We start from the raw sequence: 16,742 nt of genomic DNA, 5'->3' as shown, positions 1-16,742 counted from the left end.
TGGTGGAGGGCCAGCCCCCTAGGCCCTTGACCAGAACTGGAGCAGCAGGCAAGATAGGACGGCATGTGATAACAAGGTGCTGGGCGAAGCCAGCCCAAGCTGGGACCAGCCCAGGTCAGAGTAGAGGGGACAGGGAGCCCAACGGCTGCCCAGGGACATGCCACTGAGCCCTCACGCCCACCCCACCCCCATGCCCCTGGCTCCACATGCTAGCAGGCAGCTGAGGAGAAGCAGCTGGTCCCAGAAAATGCAGAGATGCAGACAATCCATGGGGGTTGCAGCAGGGCCCAGAGGCTACGGAAATGCCCAAGACCCAAAGGAAGCCAGGCCTTCTGGGGTGAGGTGTGCCCCGGCCAAGAGGTGGCTTCCAGTTTGAGGGTGAGACGTGAGGTGTGAAGGGGCACCAGGTGGTTCAAGGAGGCAGCAGTGGCAGGTGAGGCTAGAGGTGGCTGGTGGGCAGGCTAGTCCTGGGGAGATAAACCAAGAAGTGGGAGGGAGTTGAGAGGGCCTGGGGGAGAGGGGTGGTGCATGCGGCAGGTGTGAGTCGGGGAGAGATGGGACAGGCAGCAGGGCCCACTCGTCCACTCACCCACTCGTCCTCGTCCACACCTTCGAAGGAGTCCTGTGGGAGCGGGTCCACCCGGTTCCCCAGCTTTGCCACCATGGCACTCAGCAGCTGGGAGAGGGGACGGGAGAAGAGGTGGGAAGGGAACAGGGCTTCTGACCCCAAGAATGTCAGATCCCAAGGCTGGAACCCCAAGGTTCAAAGTTGTGGGAGAATCATTTTCATTAGAGCCCTGACAAAGCTGATGGTTTTCATTGAAAAAGATACCTTGACAGAGACGGGGGAGCCAGAGACAGACAGACTCTAACACGGAACATAAGAGTCACAGGGCAGCTGTCTCCACATATTGCCTCAGACGCTCAAATATGCACCAGGGTCCCCAGCGCACTTGGGTCTGGTTGGGTTGGGCCAGGCTAGGGTGGGGCCTCTTTCCACCCTTCCCTGGCTTCCTGAGCCCTGTGCCCTGGGGGCGGCAGCAGTCACCTTCAGGGCTTTGGAAGGTCTTCCCTGTCCTACTGACAAGTGGGTGACACTCGCTCCTTGCCCAATCTGGGTTGGACTAGAGAACTGAAGGGCAGTCACCAGGAGCAGCCAGGGCCCTGTGACCCCAGCGGCCAGCCCTCTTCCATGCCTACCTCTTCCTTCTTCTGCTGGTCCGACTTCTCTTCCAGGTAGAGTGCTGAGGATAGGGCCCGCCGGGCTGGGCCTTCACGGGGGGCCTGGCTCACTGGGGTGGGACAGCAACAAGCATCAGGCAGCAGAGAGCCCCTTTGGTGGGGCCTCCTGGCCTAACCGCTTGGTACCAGCCCCTGGAGGATTCCATGGCAGAGAGTGCAGAGGTGGCGCTTCGGTTCACAAGGCCTGCCCTTGGCACCAGGCTGTGTGCACGTGCGCATGTGTGTTGGGGGTGGAGGGCTTGTGATGGAAACACAGACCCTGGGCCCTGCCCTCCAGGGCCTCAGAGACCAAGTCCGAAGAGCAACCACCCCATCCCTGGGAGCACTAGAGGTTTCTGATTGCCAGCAGGGATGGAGGTTCGGACTTGGGCCTTCTGCCCCTTTCCCCAACCCCCACCCACTCCCCTGCTTCCTACCTGCCCCCCCAGCCCAGTCCCTCATCCTACCTGGGGTCATGTCAGGGGGCTGCAGGCTAAGAAGCCGGGGCTGCCCGTTAGCGCCTCCCAGCCAGGCCTCAGCGCTGAGCACCGGCTCCCAGCTCACGGCGGTGTCTGGGAACACGTCATCCTGGAAGAATTCTTTCTGCAGGGAGGGAGTAAGGGGCTGCCCTGAGGTACTGACCTACTCTGTGCCCAGAGGCCTAGGGCACACAGGCATCCATTGGGAGGGGGGCATGGCAAGACCCAGGACCCCAATCTGAGGTTTCTGCAAGTTTCAGAACACCAGCAGAGTAAGGGGAACAGGTGCCCCAAAGAGCAGTGAGTGGGGCAGTTTGGTGACAAGACCAGTCAGGCCCCAAAGCCTCTGACAGGAGCTAGGCAGGGGGTGCTGGGCGTTGGCATGCCGGGCCCCCAACCTCACCCTGACTCGGGGCAGCCGGAAGGTGACAGGCTCCAGGGAGGTCTGGCGAAGTCGCAGGCAACGGGCAAACTCCACCTCCCGCACGTCACACTCCGTCTTGGGCAGGAGAATGAAGCCCTGGGGCGGCAAGGGAGTTGAGCTGGGGCTGGAGTCCAGAGCTCACACTGAGCACCTGGGCCCCCTCACTTAGGACCATCAGGACCAAGACCTATCCCTGGAGAGTGGTGTGATATTTAACAACTAGCTCTCTGGAGGGAAAATGCCCCGGTTTGTAGCATTTGCCTATTTCCATGGTGTGAAAACTCCCACCATGTCAATTTCACACTACTAACATGACTGGGTGAATGCAGATTTGGGAAGAGATGTGCAGTAGCAGCCCATGATACAATATTTCTGCCAGACAGGGCCCACAGATGTAAATAACCTCAACAGTACAAATAATAGTGAAGTCAAGTAAAATAATTAGGAAGTGATAAATTAAGTATCTATTGCCTTGGTCTTTACTGTAACTTATTTGTGGGTTCATAAAACTTAAACTTACGTAGTTTAATTTTTAACAAATGGTTGAGTTTAAAAATCAGTTCCTGAACTTCCCTGGTGGCGCAGTGGTTGAGAATCTGCCTGCCAATGCAGGGGACACGGGTTCGAGCCCTGGTCTGGGAAGATCCCACATGCCACGGAGCAACTAGGCCTGTGCACCACAACTACTGAGCCTGTACTCTAGAGCCCAGGAGCCACAACTACTGAGCCTGCGCATCTGGAGCTTGTGCTCCGCAACAAGAGAGACCGCGACAGTGAGAGGCCCGCGCACCGCAATGAAGAGTGGCCCCCGCTCACTGCAACTAGAGAAAGCCCACGCACAGAAACGAAGACCCAACACAGCCAAAAATAAATAAATTAAAAAAAAACAACAAAAAACAGTTCCCGAGGCTGCTGGGCACACCCCACCCGGCCCAGTGACTCAAGGGCCCCACAGGCCCCTGCAGTCCTGCACATGGCCACGAGAGGGCGTGTAGCCCATGGTCCCACCTACGGAAGGAGGACCAGGGAGCGTGTGCGTGTGCGAGGGCTCACCTTGTGGGGGTCAGGTGATGTGAAGCTGTTGCACTCCAGGAAGAAGGGGGCCTCGGGGAGCAGCTCATACAGGAACACGCGGGTGTCGCCCTGGGGGGACGGCAACAGTGAGGTGGCCAGCATTAGCTGCCTTTCCCCCCACCTCCTCTCACCTGCCCAAAGCCCCCGCCTGTGCACCCCAGCCCACCTTGCCCGTGAGCAGCACCAGGCGGGTATCTGGGTCATAGCTGGGCAGCAGGGTCGAGGGAGCCACATCCAGCCCCAGCACTGCCAAGGGGCCACTGGCCAGGGCCTCAGCCGAGTACAGGAGTAGCTGGCGCTCACTTCGGCTGCAGGGGGGCAGAAGCAGGTCCTCAGAACTGGAGGGCCCTGGGGCATGGCAAGGACTCCAGCAAGGCCCCCAATCTTGCGGGGCTGGAGGCCTGAGGGCCTCGGGGTGGGAGGAGAGGCCTCTGCCCATCCTCCTTCCTAACCCAGCCTCAGAACCACTGGCCTGGCCTAATACAATAGCTTTCTAACCTGCCACCCTGCCTCCTCCCGGACCTCTGACCCCTCTGCCCCTCCTCAGCACACTCGTGTCCCATGGCCGCCGTGGCTATTAAGTCTGGACTTTTCTCCCCACATTCTGTTCCAGGCCCTTTGCTCCAGCCAGGCTGGTCACCTTCTGGGCCACTCCACCCAGAGGTGAATGCCCTCTCCTCCGGGTCTGTGTTTACCAGCCCCTTTGTGACCCAGTTCAGATGATACTTCTCTTAGGAGGCCCTCCCTGATCCTTCCTTCAGAGCACCAAATGCCCATCCCTTGGACCTCTCCAGGAGGCTTGGTTCTGTGTTTTGTGTGCTTCGTCTGATCCCCACCAGATATGGGCTCTGCAGCAAGGATGGCTTTCATCCCTCTGGGCCCCTAGTTGATTCATTCCTCCCCATCTCCTTCCCTCCCATCAATCCACCCATGCACCCATCCATCTATCCATCCACATATCCATCCATCCATCCACCTGTCCAATAAATGAGAGTTGGGGACAGCTTCTGCATGCCTGACACGTGTATGTGTATCTGGGGGAGGGGGCACAGGTGGCTGCTGAAGTCTGGGGATGGGAATAGTGGTCCCAGAGTTCTCACCTGTCAAAGCCAGACACCAGGAGACAGTGACCATCACACACCCAGACAATGCGGGCTCCACGGGCCCCCTCAGGCCCTGGGCCTTCCTGTTGAGATACAGTACATGAGGCCCAGCTGGGACCCCCGCCAGGTCTGAGGGCCGCCCCCAGCCCCTCCTGCTCACCTGCAGGGGCTCAGGGCTACCCCGGGGCTCGTAGATCCGCAAGTGCCCATCCTTGCAGACAGTGGCCAGCTGCCGCCCATCAGGACTCCAGGCCAGGCCAAAGATCTGGGGGCAGGTGGGGATGTGAGAAGCAGCCTCTTGCCCTGTGGCTGGGTGCCTGCCCCCAATGCTGTCCTACCTGATCCCGGTGGCCCTGCAGCCTCAGCCGCTCTGCTCCAGCCTTAAGGTCCCAGATCCGAATAGTAAGGTCATAGGAAGAGGAGGCCAGCACGTCAGCTGCCAGCGGGTGGAAGCGCAGAGAATAGATCTTCTCCGTGTGGCCTGGAGGCGAGGCATGGGGTGACACTGAGCCCCTCAGGAGCCACCGCCCACCCCCCAGCCCCCACCCAGGCCCCCCTGACCTGTGAGCACGGCCTCAGGCATGGTGAGCACCTCCTCAAGGCCCTCTGGGGGCACCCGCCACAGTCGGATCCTGGCATCCTCCCCAGCTGCAGAGAGCACAGGCTCATCACTGCTGACCCAAGGCCCCCCTTCTCTGTTCCCATTGAGGACCCTGGGACCCTCCCTCAAGCCCAGTGCCCAGCCTCCTTACCCACAGCGAGGTGGTGGGGATCAAAGGGGTCCCAGGCCAGATCGGTCACGGCTGCCCCATTCTGCAGCGTGGGCAGTGCTGTGTCGGGCAGACGGCCGGGCTTCCGCAGCTGTGGGAGGTGCCCCCACCCCGAGGCCCATCAGTAACGTGCAGGAGAGTCCGGTCCCCAGGGCTGCAGGGCAAGCAGCATGCCTGGGCCCACACCCTCTGCAGCTGATGATGCACCACCAGGTGGCCCAAGCTCTCTGCCTCAGCCACCTTGCGCTCTGAGCCCCAAGTGCCAAGCCCCGGAAAGTGAGGGAGGCAGCATGGAGTGGTGGAAAGAGCTCAGGCTTGGGGCTCAGGTGGCCTGGGTTCAATTCTCAGCTCCACCACTTACACAGCGTGTGACCCGGCAGGTCACTAAGCCTCTCTGTGCCTCACTGCTTTCATCTGTAAAATAGGGATAAGAGTAGCACCCCCCACACACCGCATGGGATGCTGGGCACTTGGTTTGTGCTTAGAGAATGTGAGCTGGTGTGGGCACCTGACGCCCTCAGCGTCCTGCAGGGACATGGGGACAGCACGGCAGGGTGGGGCCCCTCACCTCGAGCACGGCCACCTGCCCACCACTGCTGAGCAGGGGCATGGCCACACGCTGCCAGTTGGCACAGAAGCCGTCGCTCTCACCAGGCGTGGTGAGGTTGAGCCCCTTGAGGTTGGTGATGTGGCTGTCTCGGTGCAGGACGGTGCCCTGAGCGTGCCGGAACTTGGAACTGGGGCCTGGCGGGCAGCAGGGACATGGAGCCACGTGAGGTGAGGGTGCTCTGCCTGCCCTGCGCTGTCCTGCAGGAGGACCCGGGCCAGTCCTGAGTCCGGGCTGCCTGCTCCCCTCAGCAAAGGACCGTGCAGGTTGTGTGCCCAGATTTCTGCCAGTCCAGCCAACACAACTCGCCCAGAACGAGACTCGAGGGATCTCGGAACGTTTAGGCCACCCTCTTACAGGTGAGACTCTCTTCATCCCGCAAAGAAGTGACTCCTCCAGGAGGGGAGGCGGGACTGTGGGGGGAGGCAGGACTGGGGTGCAGAGGAGGGTGGCTGGGGTGGGGGTGGACAGGGCTCCCATGGTAGGGGGTTAGCCCCGCACTGAGGCACTTACCCAGTAGGCTTTGCAGGGACCTCTGGCTGGGGCTGGTGCTGATGCCGCTGGTGCTGGAGAGCGAGGGCCCCAGGCTGGAGGGCGTGGAGGGTGAGGTCAGCCAGCTGGGAGGGGAGGAGAAGCCCTCCTGGGAGAAAAGCTCCGGTCAGCCAGCAGCCCCGTCAGGCGGGTGGTCAGCCAAAGAGAGAGGAGATGCCGGGGTCATCACTTTGGGACACTGGGGTAGGCAGGAAGCCCCACCGTGGGATGTGGGGTGGGGACGCAATCGCTGATGGGCAGGAGGTAACATGGGGTGAGCTGAGCATTAGCATGTGGGACAGCAGGTAGCAGCTGCTGCTCCTGGGAAGGTGGGCCCAGAATGGTCAAGATCTTTCAAGAGGGTCTTCCCTGGTGGCACAGTGGTTAAGAATCTGCCTGCCAATGCAGGGAACACGGGTTCCAGCCCCTGGTCTGGGAAGATCCCACATGCCACGGAGCAACTAAGCCCGTGCACCACAACTACTGAGCCTGCGCTCTAGAGCCTGCGAACCACAACTACTGAAACCCGTGTGCCACACTGCTGAAGCCCATGCAACCTAGAGCCCGTGCTCCGCAGCAAGAGAAGCCACCGCAATGAGAAGCCCCTGTACCACAACGAAGAGTAGCCCCCACTAGCCGCAACTAGAGAAAGCCTGTGCACAGCAATGGAAGACTCAATGCAGCCAATAAATAAATAAATAAATAAATAAATAAATAATAAAATTAAAAAAAAAAGATCTTTCAAGAGAAACTAGAAATCCAGATTTTATATGAAAGTCTCACTTTCTAGGCATTTGCTCAATTTTGAGAACACGGAGGTTCTTCATTTATGCTTCTTGTGTTTCTGAGACCATCGGGCAGGCCACACACTCCTGCCCTGACCTGGGGCCCCTGCTGCAGCATTGCAACGGGGAAGCCAGGTGGGCTGCGCTGATACTCACGCTGGGGTCCGCATCACCCACAGGTGTCTCTGTAGGCTGGGCCTCTTCCAGGGTGGGCTCTGCAGGGGGTACCAGATGGGAAGTGAAGCTGGGGTGGGGTCGGCAGGCTGGGTGGAGGCTGACCCTCTGCACCTGTGGGTAGAGGCCGGCAGGTGAGGCAGGAGGGCTTGGGGTGGGGATAGGGGACACCAGGCAGCTGAGTTAGTGCACAGGTGGACCACGTGCCACGGACGCGGCTGCTGCCCGTGGTGCAGGCCAGGAGCAGTCAGCCAGGCCTTGGCCTTACCTGCTGGTTGCTACCAGCCCACCAGGCATGGGGGTCGGAGGCGGGCACACAGCCTGCAGTGTCCGGGAACAGGTCCTCGTGGAACTCCACAGCCTGGTGGCACACAAGCACACAGGCAGTGAGGTCAAGTCCCCCAGGCTCCCCCAGGCCCTCCCAGTCCCTCACGCAGGACCCCCTCACCTTGCGGGGCACGTGGTAGCTGATGGGCACGATGGCTGTGTCGCTCAGCTGCAGGACGCGAAGCACCTCGCAGCCCATGACGGCCAGTGCTCGCCGGGGCACGAGGGCCACCCCCTGCAGCACGCTCTCCAGGAGGCACTGGGTCACTATCAGGGACACCGTGGAGGACAGTCAGAGTGGGTCGGGGAGGGGAGGGGGCACAGGGCGGGGAGCAGGGCTTACCTGGGCTCAGTGCCGGCTGCTCGGGGGCCACCTCATAGCAGTACAGCTGACTCTCGCCCTGAAACGATCCCCACCCGAGCGCTGCTCGCTGACTCTAGCTCCAGCCACCCCGTCCCTCCCCAAGGACGGAGTCACAGAGCCACAGCCAACGTCTACAGGGCGCTGATGTGCGCTGGGCGCTGAGCTGAGCCCTTGGTAGACTCTGCCTCGCCTGTTCATCATCATGGAGCACGAATGAGCACCAGGGGTATACGTTCAGTAGGACAAAGTGTCTGCTGTGTGCTGACTCTGCTCTATTCTCAGCCTTGGATTCACGAAGCTGACATTCTAGGGAGTGATCCCGACTGCATGGAATGGAGACTTGGAGCCCCATGTGCCTGGAGCCCCTGGCAGGGGTGGAGTCTGGGCAGCACTGTTCTAGCTCCTCCTTTCCGGGGTGAATAGCATCCTGCACTCCCCACTCTCCCAGGTGGCTGGCCAGGTCAAACGTTGGGGCCAAGTCTGGCGAGTGAGGGCACCAGCCAACATGGGTGGGGGCTTGAGCTTCTCCTCACCTTTCCCGCCAGGACCAGGAGCCTGGAGTCTGGATCCAGCAGGGGCATCAGAGACCTGGGGGAGAGACAGCCTGTCATAGGGATACAGCCAGTCATTGTGGCCAAGGGGCAGGGGAAGGGCTGACAGCATCGTGACTCTAGATCGGGGCTTAGGCCAAGCACAACAGTGGCCAGGAGTGATGCAGCCCCTCCAGTTGCATCCAGCCTGGTCCCCAGGGACCCTCTACCTCCTCTCCCTGCGCTCCCGACATGCTGAGCACATCCTCACGTCCCAGCCTTTCTTTCCCAGGTCCTCCGTCTGCCCAACTGCTTCACCCCAGGACTGTGCTGGGCCTGGGCACAGGGGAGCTGCCCCCTCTTTCTGCACCTCAGCCATGATCTCTTCCCATGCTCAGCAGCTCCAAGAAGCCCCCCGACATACATTCTGTCCCTGGTCTCACCTCCAACAGCCTAAACACCAGGCCCGGGAAGGTGAGAGGGGTGCTGGAGCTGGGGACCCCCTCCATCTCCACCCGGCACAGTTGGCCTGGGTGCTCCAGGACCCAGGCTTAGGGACCCTCTCCTCAGTCACCCCTGCTCCTGGGCTTTGATGCTGTCCTAGAGACTCAGAACTCCCCTAGGCACCATCTCTGAGCCCCAGTGCCCAAGCCTGAGCCAGGGGCCAGGAGCAGGGGCTCCTTCCTGCCGTGCTACCCTGGCCTCCCTGTTCTCTGTCCCCCAGGTGGGGCCCTGGTGCGGGGGCAGAGGCTGGAAGCCCCCAGAGCCCCTGCTGCTCTGTGTTGCCTGTCTCGGCCAACAGCCTGTTGTTCTCCAGAGATTTACCACTCCCCTTCCCCTCCCAGGCCCTGCAGGGCCCCTTTGCAGCCCCTAGCCCTGACTGCTGTTTTCCAGGCCCGGAGTCTCCTGGACATGGGGCACCCAGGAGAACTCAGACTGGTGTCTTCATCTGTTTCTGTTTCCTGCTCCTGGTTTTCTGGTCCTGCTCTCACCTCCCTGGGGACCCATGGGCCTGGATCCCCACCTCAACGCTGACACTCATCCTCAAATGGAACCCCGTCCTCCTCACTGTGGTCCCAGCAGTCAGAGGTCGCCCAGCTGTGGCAGCTGCCTCCATCCCTCACCCAGGCAACAAACGGTCCAGCCCACCCCCTCCCCTGCCCAGCCAGCTGCCCACCACCCCTCCCCACCCTGCTGGAAGGGAGCCACAGAGTGGACTGGGAAGCTGGGTGGGTCCCTGGGTGGCTCCATAGCTTCCTGGAGTGCCTTGGGCTGGTCACCTGTGAGTAACACAGCCTCTAATTACCTTGAGCCCAGCAGGGTGAGCTGGGCTCAGAACTGCCCTCTTGACCTGGTCTGATCACTGCCTGCTGTGGGGGAGAGGGGGGCAGGGGGACAACGTGGTCATGTGACCTCAGGTGTCCCCCACATTGACGCTGGATCCAGTGGGGCCACACCTAAGTCCCTTCAGCAGTTCTAACAGGACTTTCACTCACCCACTAGTTCATCCACAATCATTCACTCCCTTGGTGAGCTGGTCTGCGCCTGGCCCTCAGCTGGGCTGGCAGGTGTGACCAAAGGTGAGTGCAGCAGACCCCACCTCTGGCCTCAAAAGCTCACGGCCTGGGTGAGAGGCAGACAGAATTCCACAGACATATGCGTGAAGGAAAAGTTCTCCGAGGACACACAGCAGGGAGCAGAAGGGCCTGACTCTGACTGGCCACAGGGGAGTGGGCATTCTCTATGACCCAAAGTTTAAGAGAGATCAACCATGTCAAGGGGAGAGAGTTCCAGGCAGAAAGGGCAGCATATGCAAAGGCACTGTGGCAGGCGGGTGCACAGCCTGTTTGCGGAACAGGGAGTAGAATGACATGGCTGGTGGTCTGGGCAGTAAGGGTGAGGGGCTAGGCTCAGGATGGGGTGGGTAGAGGCCACACAGAGCAGGGCCTAGTACATCAGGAGGAGGGTTCTGCCTCCCCCCATCGGATGAGCAATAGAGAAGCAAATGACACATCTTAAGTGAAGAGGGAGAGGATGAGATTTGTGCTGAGCAGAAGTCACCATGTGGAGATAGGCAGGAGGAAGGAAAACAAGAGTCTGAGAGCAAGTATGCTGGGCAGGGACTCTCATCACCCTGCTGCTGCCTTGGCAAGAAATGGGGAATCGGCCTGCAGTTTCCACCCTGGCATCAATGGCTCACCTATGCTCTAAACCAACCTCTTTAAGAGGCTTGACCTGGCACCCCTGTGCCCCTGCCCCATCAGGCCCAGCTGGCTGGCCCAATGACTCAGGTGCTAGGGCTGCAGGGGCAGGAAGTCAAGGAGGGCAGGGCTGGCTTCTCTGACAGGTCAGGCCAGTCTTCTTCGCCTCAGGCAGAGCTACCTGAGAAGCTCCGTCAGGCGGGAGCATCCTACCCACCACAGCACAGGCCAAGAAATGGGGTCATGGCACCCAGCCCCAAGAGTTGGCCAACAGCTGGCACGGGCCTGACCCCAGGCCTTGTAAAGAGAGCCAAGCCAGGTCTGGGTCTGGAATGCAGAACCAAGCCCCAGCCTGGCATAGGGCCAGAGGGTGGGAAAGCTGGCATGGGCATCTCTCCTGCTGCCATGGCAATGGGGGAGGGCTGGCATCTGGGCCTGCCACTGGGAAAGGCTTTGACCTAGATCTAGGGGTCTCCTCCAGACTCAAAGCCACAGAAGGTCTAGAGCCCAGACCTGCCACCTACCCCTGAGCCCAAGTCCCAGAAGATGCAGAACCATGGTGGTATCAAGTGGATCACGTGGGGGAGGGGTACCCCCTGATACTCCCATCAGCTTTCCCAATATTGCTGCAAATAACACAGGAGGTACCGCGGTGAGCCTGCCAGGAAATACACTTTCAAGAACCCTCCTCTGGTTCTCCCTGCCAGCCCATCTCTCCCACTCAGACCCACCACCTAAACATCCTGGCATTGGCACTGGTCCAAAGCAGAACAGGTCCCCAGTTCTTGTCACCCAGGCTGGGCAGTGGGGACCCCCTTGAACCAAACCCAGCCCCCCACTCCCTTGCTCCCTTAGAACCAGGTTCTAAGGCAAGTGGTGCCTTGAAGCCAAATGAGGACAGGATGGACATACTGGGGAGGGGGGCCTCCTGGAAGCTGTCCTTGAACCTCCGGGTGGACAGGAGCATGGCCTGTGTGAGTCCAGGCTTAGGATTGGGGCAGGGGATGGATCCTTTAGGCAGGTGGGATCTCACTATCAGCAAGAAATGGCCACAGAGGCGAGAAGATTCAGGACCTGTCAGGAAGTCCTGTTCCTAGAGGAGAGTCAAGCTGGGGTCTCCTGAGGGCCTTAGGGGACACAGGGCCCAAGGGCAGAGGCATAGGGACAGTCTGAGCTGACCACAAACTCAAATGCTTCAGGAAACTGAAGGAGTGCAGCAGCCTGGTGTGAGACAACTAGGCTTGGTGCGGACTGGGGCCACCTGTGAGTCTGGGCCTTGGTCACAGGGGGCAGCTGCTGCCCAGCCTTGGCCGAGAGTTCCCACTCAAGGCAAGCTGGGAAGTCCCATTTTAATGTGAAACTACTGGATTTTTCAATGTTGGCAATGGCTTCAAATTTTTAAAAAGTCCCACAGGAGCCAAATGAAGCACACCTGAGGGCCTGCACTGGCCTAGGAACGGACATTTAGAGGTGTGCAAAGCACACTCCACAGCCACATATAACAACAAAAGCATGGGGTGGAGACCTCTGCCCATCCTGAAAGGGGGCCGTGTTGGGGAGAGGTCCTGAGGAGGCGAAGAGCTGAGAAGAAAAGTCTGGGAGGTAACCGTTGCACCTGGACCCTGCTTAGCCCTGTTAGAGACTGGACACGGAGACTATCCTGCCTTCTGGAGGTGATCCAGTCCTTCAAACACCATGCAACCCCCCCACCCCTGCAAGTTGGTGTGGCCCAGCCTGCTGGGATAAGCCTTCAGGCCCCCCCCCGAGATTTGAGCTGGCCCAGCCAAGCCCTGACTGTGGGCTGGGCTGGACGGGGTGGCGGGTGTCCTTGAGCCGGCTGTAAGTTAGGAGCTGAGCTGGGTCCCCAAAGGCTCTGAGGCATGACTCTGACCACAAGTGCAGAGGGGGAGGAGGGCAGAGTGTTTTCCTGGAATCCTCCAAGGCAGGGGATTTTTCTGGACTAGCCCAGCCCCTGGCACCCACCCCTTCTGCCCCATTAAGGGCCACTGTCAGCAGCACCCAGGCCTCACCTACTGACAGCGAGGCCCAACCTCACATTTCAGCCCAGCACCCCCCAGCACATTCTGGCCTTGAAGCTGCCGGTAACTGTGGGTAGTCTATCATGTCCCCTTCCTGGGTGTTGCTCCCTTCATCTAAGACGTGAGGAAAGTGGTCCAGAGGTGCTCACAGCAAAACGACCCCAGGACTCAGATTTGGCATTAGAGGTTGTACTTATGAGGCTCTCAGAAGGGATCTGTGTGTGTGGCCTAACCAGGAGTTTCTGAAATTGGGATTAGCTACCAACAACAACACGGAAAGATTTCACATAAAAAATCCAGATTTCCAGTTTCTTCTGTAAAACCTGAAACTCTGGCAGACTGGGACAGGTCATAGCTACTGAGTGTCCCCTCCCCAGGTCTCCACAGGCTCTGGGGTCCGTTCCTCGAGTTTTTATCACCTGCCTGCTATGTCACAGGCATCCAGGTTTGGGATGCTTGGTCTCACTCATTATTCGCTCGCTTCTTCACAGGGAAAAAGGGATCTGCCAGGGTCATATTACAAACTAGTGGCAGACCAGACTGTACCGCAGGACTCCTGACTCCCGACGGAGCCAAGCAAGGTCTCTCTTGCCCGCCTGGTCGGGAGTTGGCGGGGTGAGGACCTGGCTTCTTGGCCGAATGACCCTTTCAGCAGAGGAGAGGCGGGTCTCCGTCGGCCCCACCTCGGCCAATAGGGAACAGCCACACCCCCCGCCCATGGCGGCCACGCCCCCAGACTCTTAAGACTGAACCCGCCTCCCGCGAGCCGACTCCGCAGCCCAAGCCTTGGGGCGGAGAGACGCGGACGCGGCTGCCTTGGCACCTCAAGACCTCAGGACCCAGGACCCCTCCGGCCTCCGGGCCAGGAAGCACTGAGGCCGCGGCCCGTCCCGCCCGGCTCGCGCCGCCGCCGCCGCCGCCCGGTGAGTGTCTACCGGGCTGGGGGGCTGCGGGCGGGAACAGGGGACGGGCTGTGCACACGCGCCGATCACGCGCGCGGACCCCCCCGACCTCCGCCGCGCGCACATGCACTCACGGCGGGCACGCGGCCCCCAGTCCTGCACGATCAACTGGATCAACTCGGGGACGCACGGCGGGCGGGCACCGTGCGCCCCCGGCCCGCCCCCTTATCTGGCAGTCCTCGGGCTCCGACAGCTCCACGGCCGGGGTGCGCGCACGCGCGAGTACGCGGCTCACCGGCCCGCGGGGCTGCAAGCAGACAAAATAAACACCCCCTCCCTCCTCCCACGGCTGGGCCCTCCGGCATGACCAGTTTTATGAAACAAACCCCTTTGACGGGATGGCCAAGCCAGAGTCTTGGGTTACTTTTACCTACTGGAGTGACACTGGTTCTGGGCATGAATACCCCTAACCCCTGTCCCCCTGTGCAGATCGACGGCCTGGGGTCCGTCCTGAGGGCTCTGTCACTCAGGGCAGAGCAAGGGGCCCACAGGCATGCAGCCCTTGAAATGGGGTACAGACCTTGGCTGACTGGGTTGTACTCCAGGTATCAGGGTGCCCCATCTCTGCCCCTGCCAGGGAAGGGGCTTTGCTCAGGCTGTGAACCCAATGGCCTGGAGCCAGCCTAGTCTTTTGTGTCCCTGGGCTGGCAGCACTGCAGCCTGAGGGCTGCCGAGGTCCCCTGTGGTCACTGGCAGGCCAGCTGATTAGTGCCAGCCATTCTGCCTCACCCCCATTTGTTAACGATTACCACACCAGGGTAGCTGACTACTTCTCCCGCTGGGGCCAAGGGCTGGAGTGTGAAAGGTGGGAAGGAGGAAGTGACCCTGAGGGTCCCTCTGCTTGCCTTCTGCACCAAGGACAGGTGAGGCTCTGGGGCGTGGCACCAGGACCCAGAGCCCCCTCCCCAGACCAAGAGCTTCTAGGGCTGGGGGACTGAACTAAATCTCAAGGTCCCTTCCCACTAGGCTGGACTTTGGGCATTGGGGGCAAAGAGGGGTGGCTGGGTGAGTGACCTCCAAGTGGGGTCAGCAGGCCCAGCTGTTGGCAAGGCCCAACAGGGCTAAGGCAGGCAGTGTGGGGGATGGGAGAGTAGTCCCCTGAGTTTGCTGTCTTCTCCCAGGGGAATCAGCCCCTGGAGCTTCTGTAAACAGAGTGTCAGAGGCAGGAAGAGGGCTCTGGTAATGAGCAACCCAGCTGGATTCCCTCCAGACCATTATCTGGCCTCTCCTGGGCCCAGGGAGGGAGGATGAGCACACGCGTGCCAGGCTGGGGGCCCGGGCACTGCCTGTCCCCACCTCCCCTGGCCTCATGTTTCAGTGAAACAACTACCTGGGACCAGTGAGCAGGTGGGGGCTGGTGTCCCAGGGTATTTGCTGGAATGGCACCACTCTCTCCAGACCCTGGACATGGAGGAGGAGGGGTTCAACATGAGAAGCCCCTCAGACAGTGCCCAGACCAGTGCTCTCGCCAGGCAGTCCCCTCTGGCAAACGCCCCCAGGGAGATGCCCTGGGCAGGGGATGCATCCAGCTCCTGGCTCCCATTCCTGACACCTCCACTACAGTCCTGGGTGAGCTAGGACAAGTCCCAGGTAAAGAGTTGAGTCCTTGTGGGGGCTTTTAAGTGGGTAGCAGTTCCTGGGATCAGGACAGCAGGGTCTCAGCTGGGCCCTGGAGGCAGCTCCCACCTCAGTAGGCCAGCCAGCCAGTTCCCCTGGTGGCCAGAGAGAAGGCTGGGTGAGCCTCTGCCCACAGAAGCATCCCTGACCACTGGCAGGCCCTGAGCTCATGAGAAGGACAGCAATGCCACTTAACAGGGTTAGTGATCCCTCCCGGAGCCCCCCTCAGAGTCCCCTCCCTGGGCCAGGGAGCCCAAGGCTCCGCACTGCCAAGAAAACCAGCTCCCCTCACTGCTGTGGAATTTGAGAGTTCTTGGAGAAGGGGGAGGGCGTGTGTGTGCGTGTGTCCCAAAGCACAGCCCAGTGGGCGTGTGTCTGGCGTGGGCATGTGTCTGCGCGCGCGTGACCAGAGCAGGGCTGTGTTTGGGGGCGGGCAGGGGTGTGCTGAGGGTGGGCGGGGGCTCAGCCTTCTTCCTTTTATCAGTTTCCACATTCCACAGTCAGCCGGATTGCTTTCCCTCAGCTGGCTGGGCCGCCTGGCCGGCCAGACCCGCCGGCCTCCCCCGCTTTTCCTCATTCCACCCTCCCTGGGTATGAGGAGGCTGGAGCAGACTCCCTTGGGCCACCTTAGGATTGGGGGGTGGGAACAGGCGAGGGGCCAGTTCTTCTCCAAGGTGGGGAAGGGCCCCAACCCGCCTCCTCCCAGGGAACGCAATAAGGCTCTCACATTCCTCAGAGGCTGCCTGAGAGATTTAATTAAGGAGGAAGGAGAGAGCTAGCCTGCACTGAGAAGAGGCTGAGGCTGGGATGGCCACTGGGGCCCCCCTGGCCCTGGGCCTGGGTGGGCAGCAGTGAGAGGTGAGAGGCAGACTTGTGGCTCCCCTAATCAACCCCACCTGCCCACCGATCATCTCACAGGCCCCAGGAAGGGCCTCCTTTGCTGCAGGGTAACCGAGACCCTGGGCATGATGGAATGAGAAGGGCAAGACCCCTCTGGGGCTACCTCCTTCTCAGACCCTGTCTAGGCCCCAGACAGCCTGGGCCCAGCCGGCTTGGGGCTGGTGGCCTCCCTTGGTGACTAAGGTCTTCCTCTGGTAAATTCAGGTTTAATTGCAGAGTTAGGGCCTTAGTTGACGGGTGCTTGGCGCTGGGTGGGGACAGGGCAGTGAGCAAGCCCCATGTCTGAGCCCAGCCCCAGTGGCATCACAACTGCACGTGCTGACGGTGGCATCTGGACCAGCCCATTTCAAGTTGGGCCGCAGCCACCACATAGCTCCTGGGGCAGCAGGTGTCCTCTTCCAGCAGAGTGGCACCTCTGCTGAGAAGGCATGTCCTGCCACCCTGAGGGCTCACTTGAGCCAGGGACTGGCCTTAGTCACTGGTCTCCCTGCCCTGGGCTGACAGGTCTAGCAGCTGCCAAGTCACCCACAGTGCCACAGAAGACACCCACCTGGGGCCAGGCAGCTCCTGCCATGGAGTGGGGAAGGGGGAGGAGGTCCAGCTCCTGCTCTTCTGGTGCTGCCAGCTGGCCATA

The 16,742-nt window shown here is 60.6% G+C and overlaps 1 protein-coding gene across 2 annotated transcripts in view; it reads right to left on the bottom strand.

Annotated features, from left to right (window-relative positions):
- Positions 1-256: 256 nt before the first annotated feature.
- Positions 257-16,742, bottom strand: part of LOC309973631 (coronin-7) — a 54,219-nt gene continuing 37,733 nt past the window's right edge. For both annotated transcript variants that reach the window (XM_082857975.1, XM_082857976.1), the window contains 19 exons: positions 8,393-8,447; positions 7,839-7,896; positions 7,617-7,762; positions 7,437-7,529; positions 7,151-7,282; positions 6,192-6,318; positions 5,640-5,815; positions 5,054-5,162; positions 4,863-4,949; positions 4,640-4,782; positions 4,462-4,566; positions 4,299-4,384; positions 3,365-3,506; positions 3,178-3,267; positions 2,104-2,220; positions 1,689-1,824; positions 1,201-1,292; positions 590-676; positions 257-467 (listed from right to left, as the gene is read on the bottom strand). In XM_082857975.1, coding sequence (XP_082714101.1) covers positions 462-467; positions 590-676; positions 1,201-1,292; positions 1,689-1,824; positions 2,104-2,220; positions 3,178-3,267; positions 3,365-3,506; positions 4,299-4,384; positions 4,462-4,566; positions 4,640-4,782; positions 4,863-4,949; positions 5,054-5,162; positions 5,640-5,815; positions 6,192-6,318; positions 7,151-7,282; positions 7,437-7,529; positions 7,617-7,762; positions 7,839-7,896; positions 8,393-8,447 — 1,987 coding nt within the window. In that variant the 3' untranslated portion in view covers positions 257-461. The remainder of the gene's footprint in view (positions 468-589; positions 677-1,200; positions 1,293-1,688; positions 1,825-2,103; positions 2,221-3,177; positions 3,268-3,364; positions 3,507-4,298; positions 4,385-4,461; positions 4,567-4,639; positions 4,783-4,862; positions 4,950-5,053; positions 5,163-5,639; positions 5,816-6,191; positions 6,319-7,150; positions 7,283-7,436; positions 7,530-7,616; positions 7,763-7,838; positions 7,897-8,392; positions 8,448-16,742) is intronic.

Source organism: Leucopleurus acutus (assembly GCF_964270905.1).
Source record: "Leucopleurus acutus genome assembly, chromosome: 16".
Lineage (NCBI taxonomy): Eukaryota > Metazoa > Chordata > Mammalia > Artiodactyla > Delphinidae > Leucopleurus > Leucopleurus acutus.
Note: the sequence above shows the minus strand (reverse complement) of the source record. Positions and strands in the feature narration are given on the sequence as shown.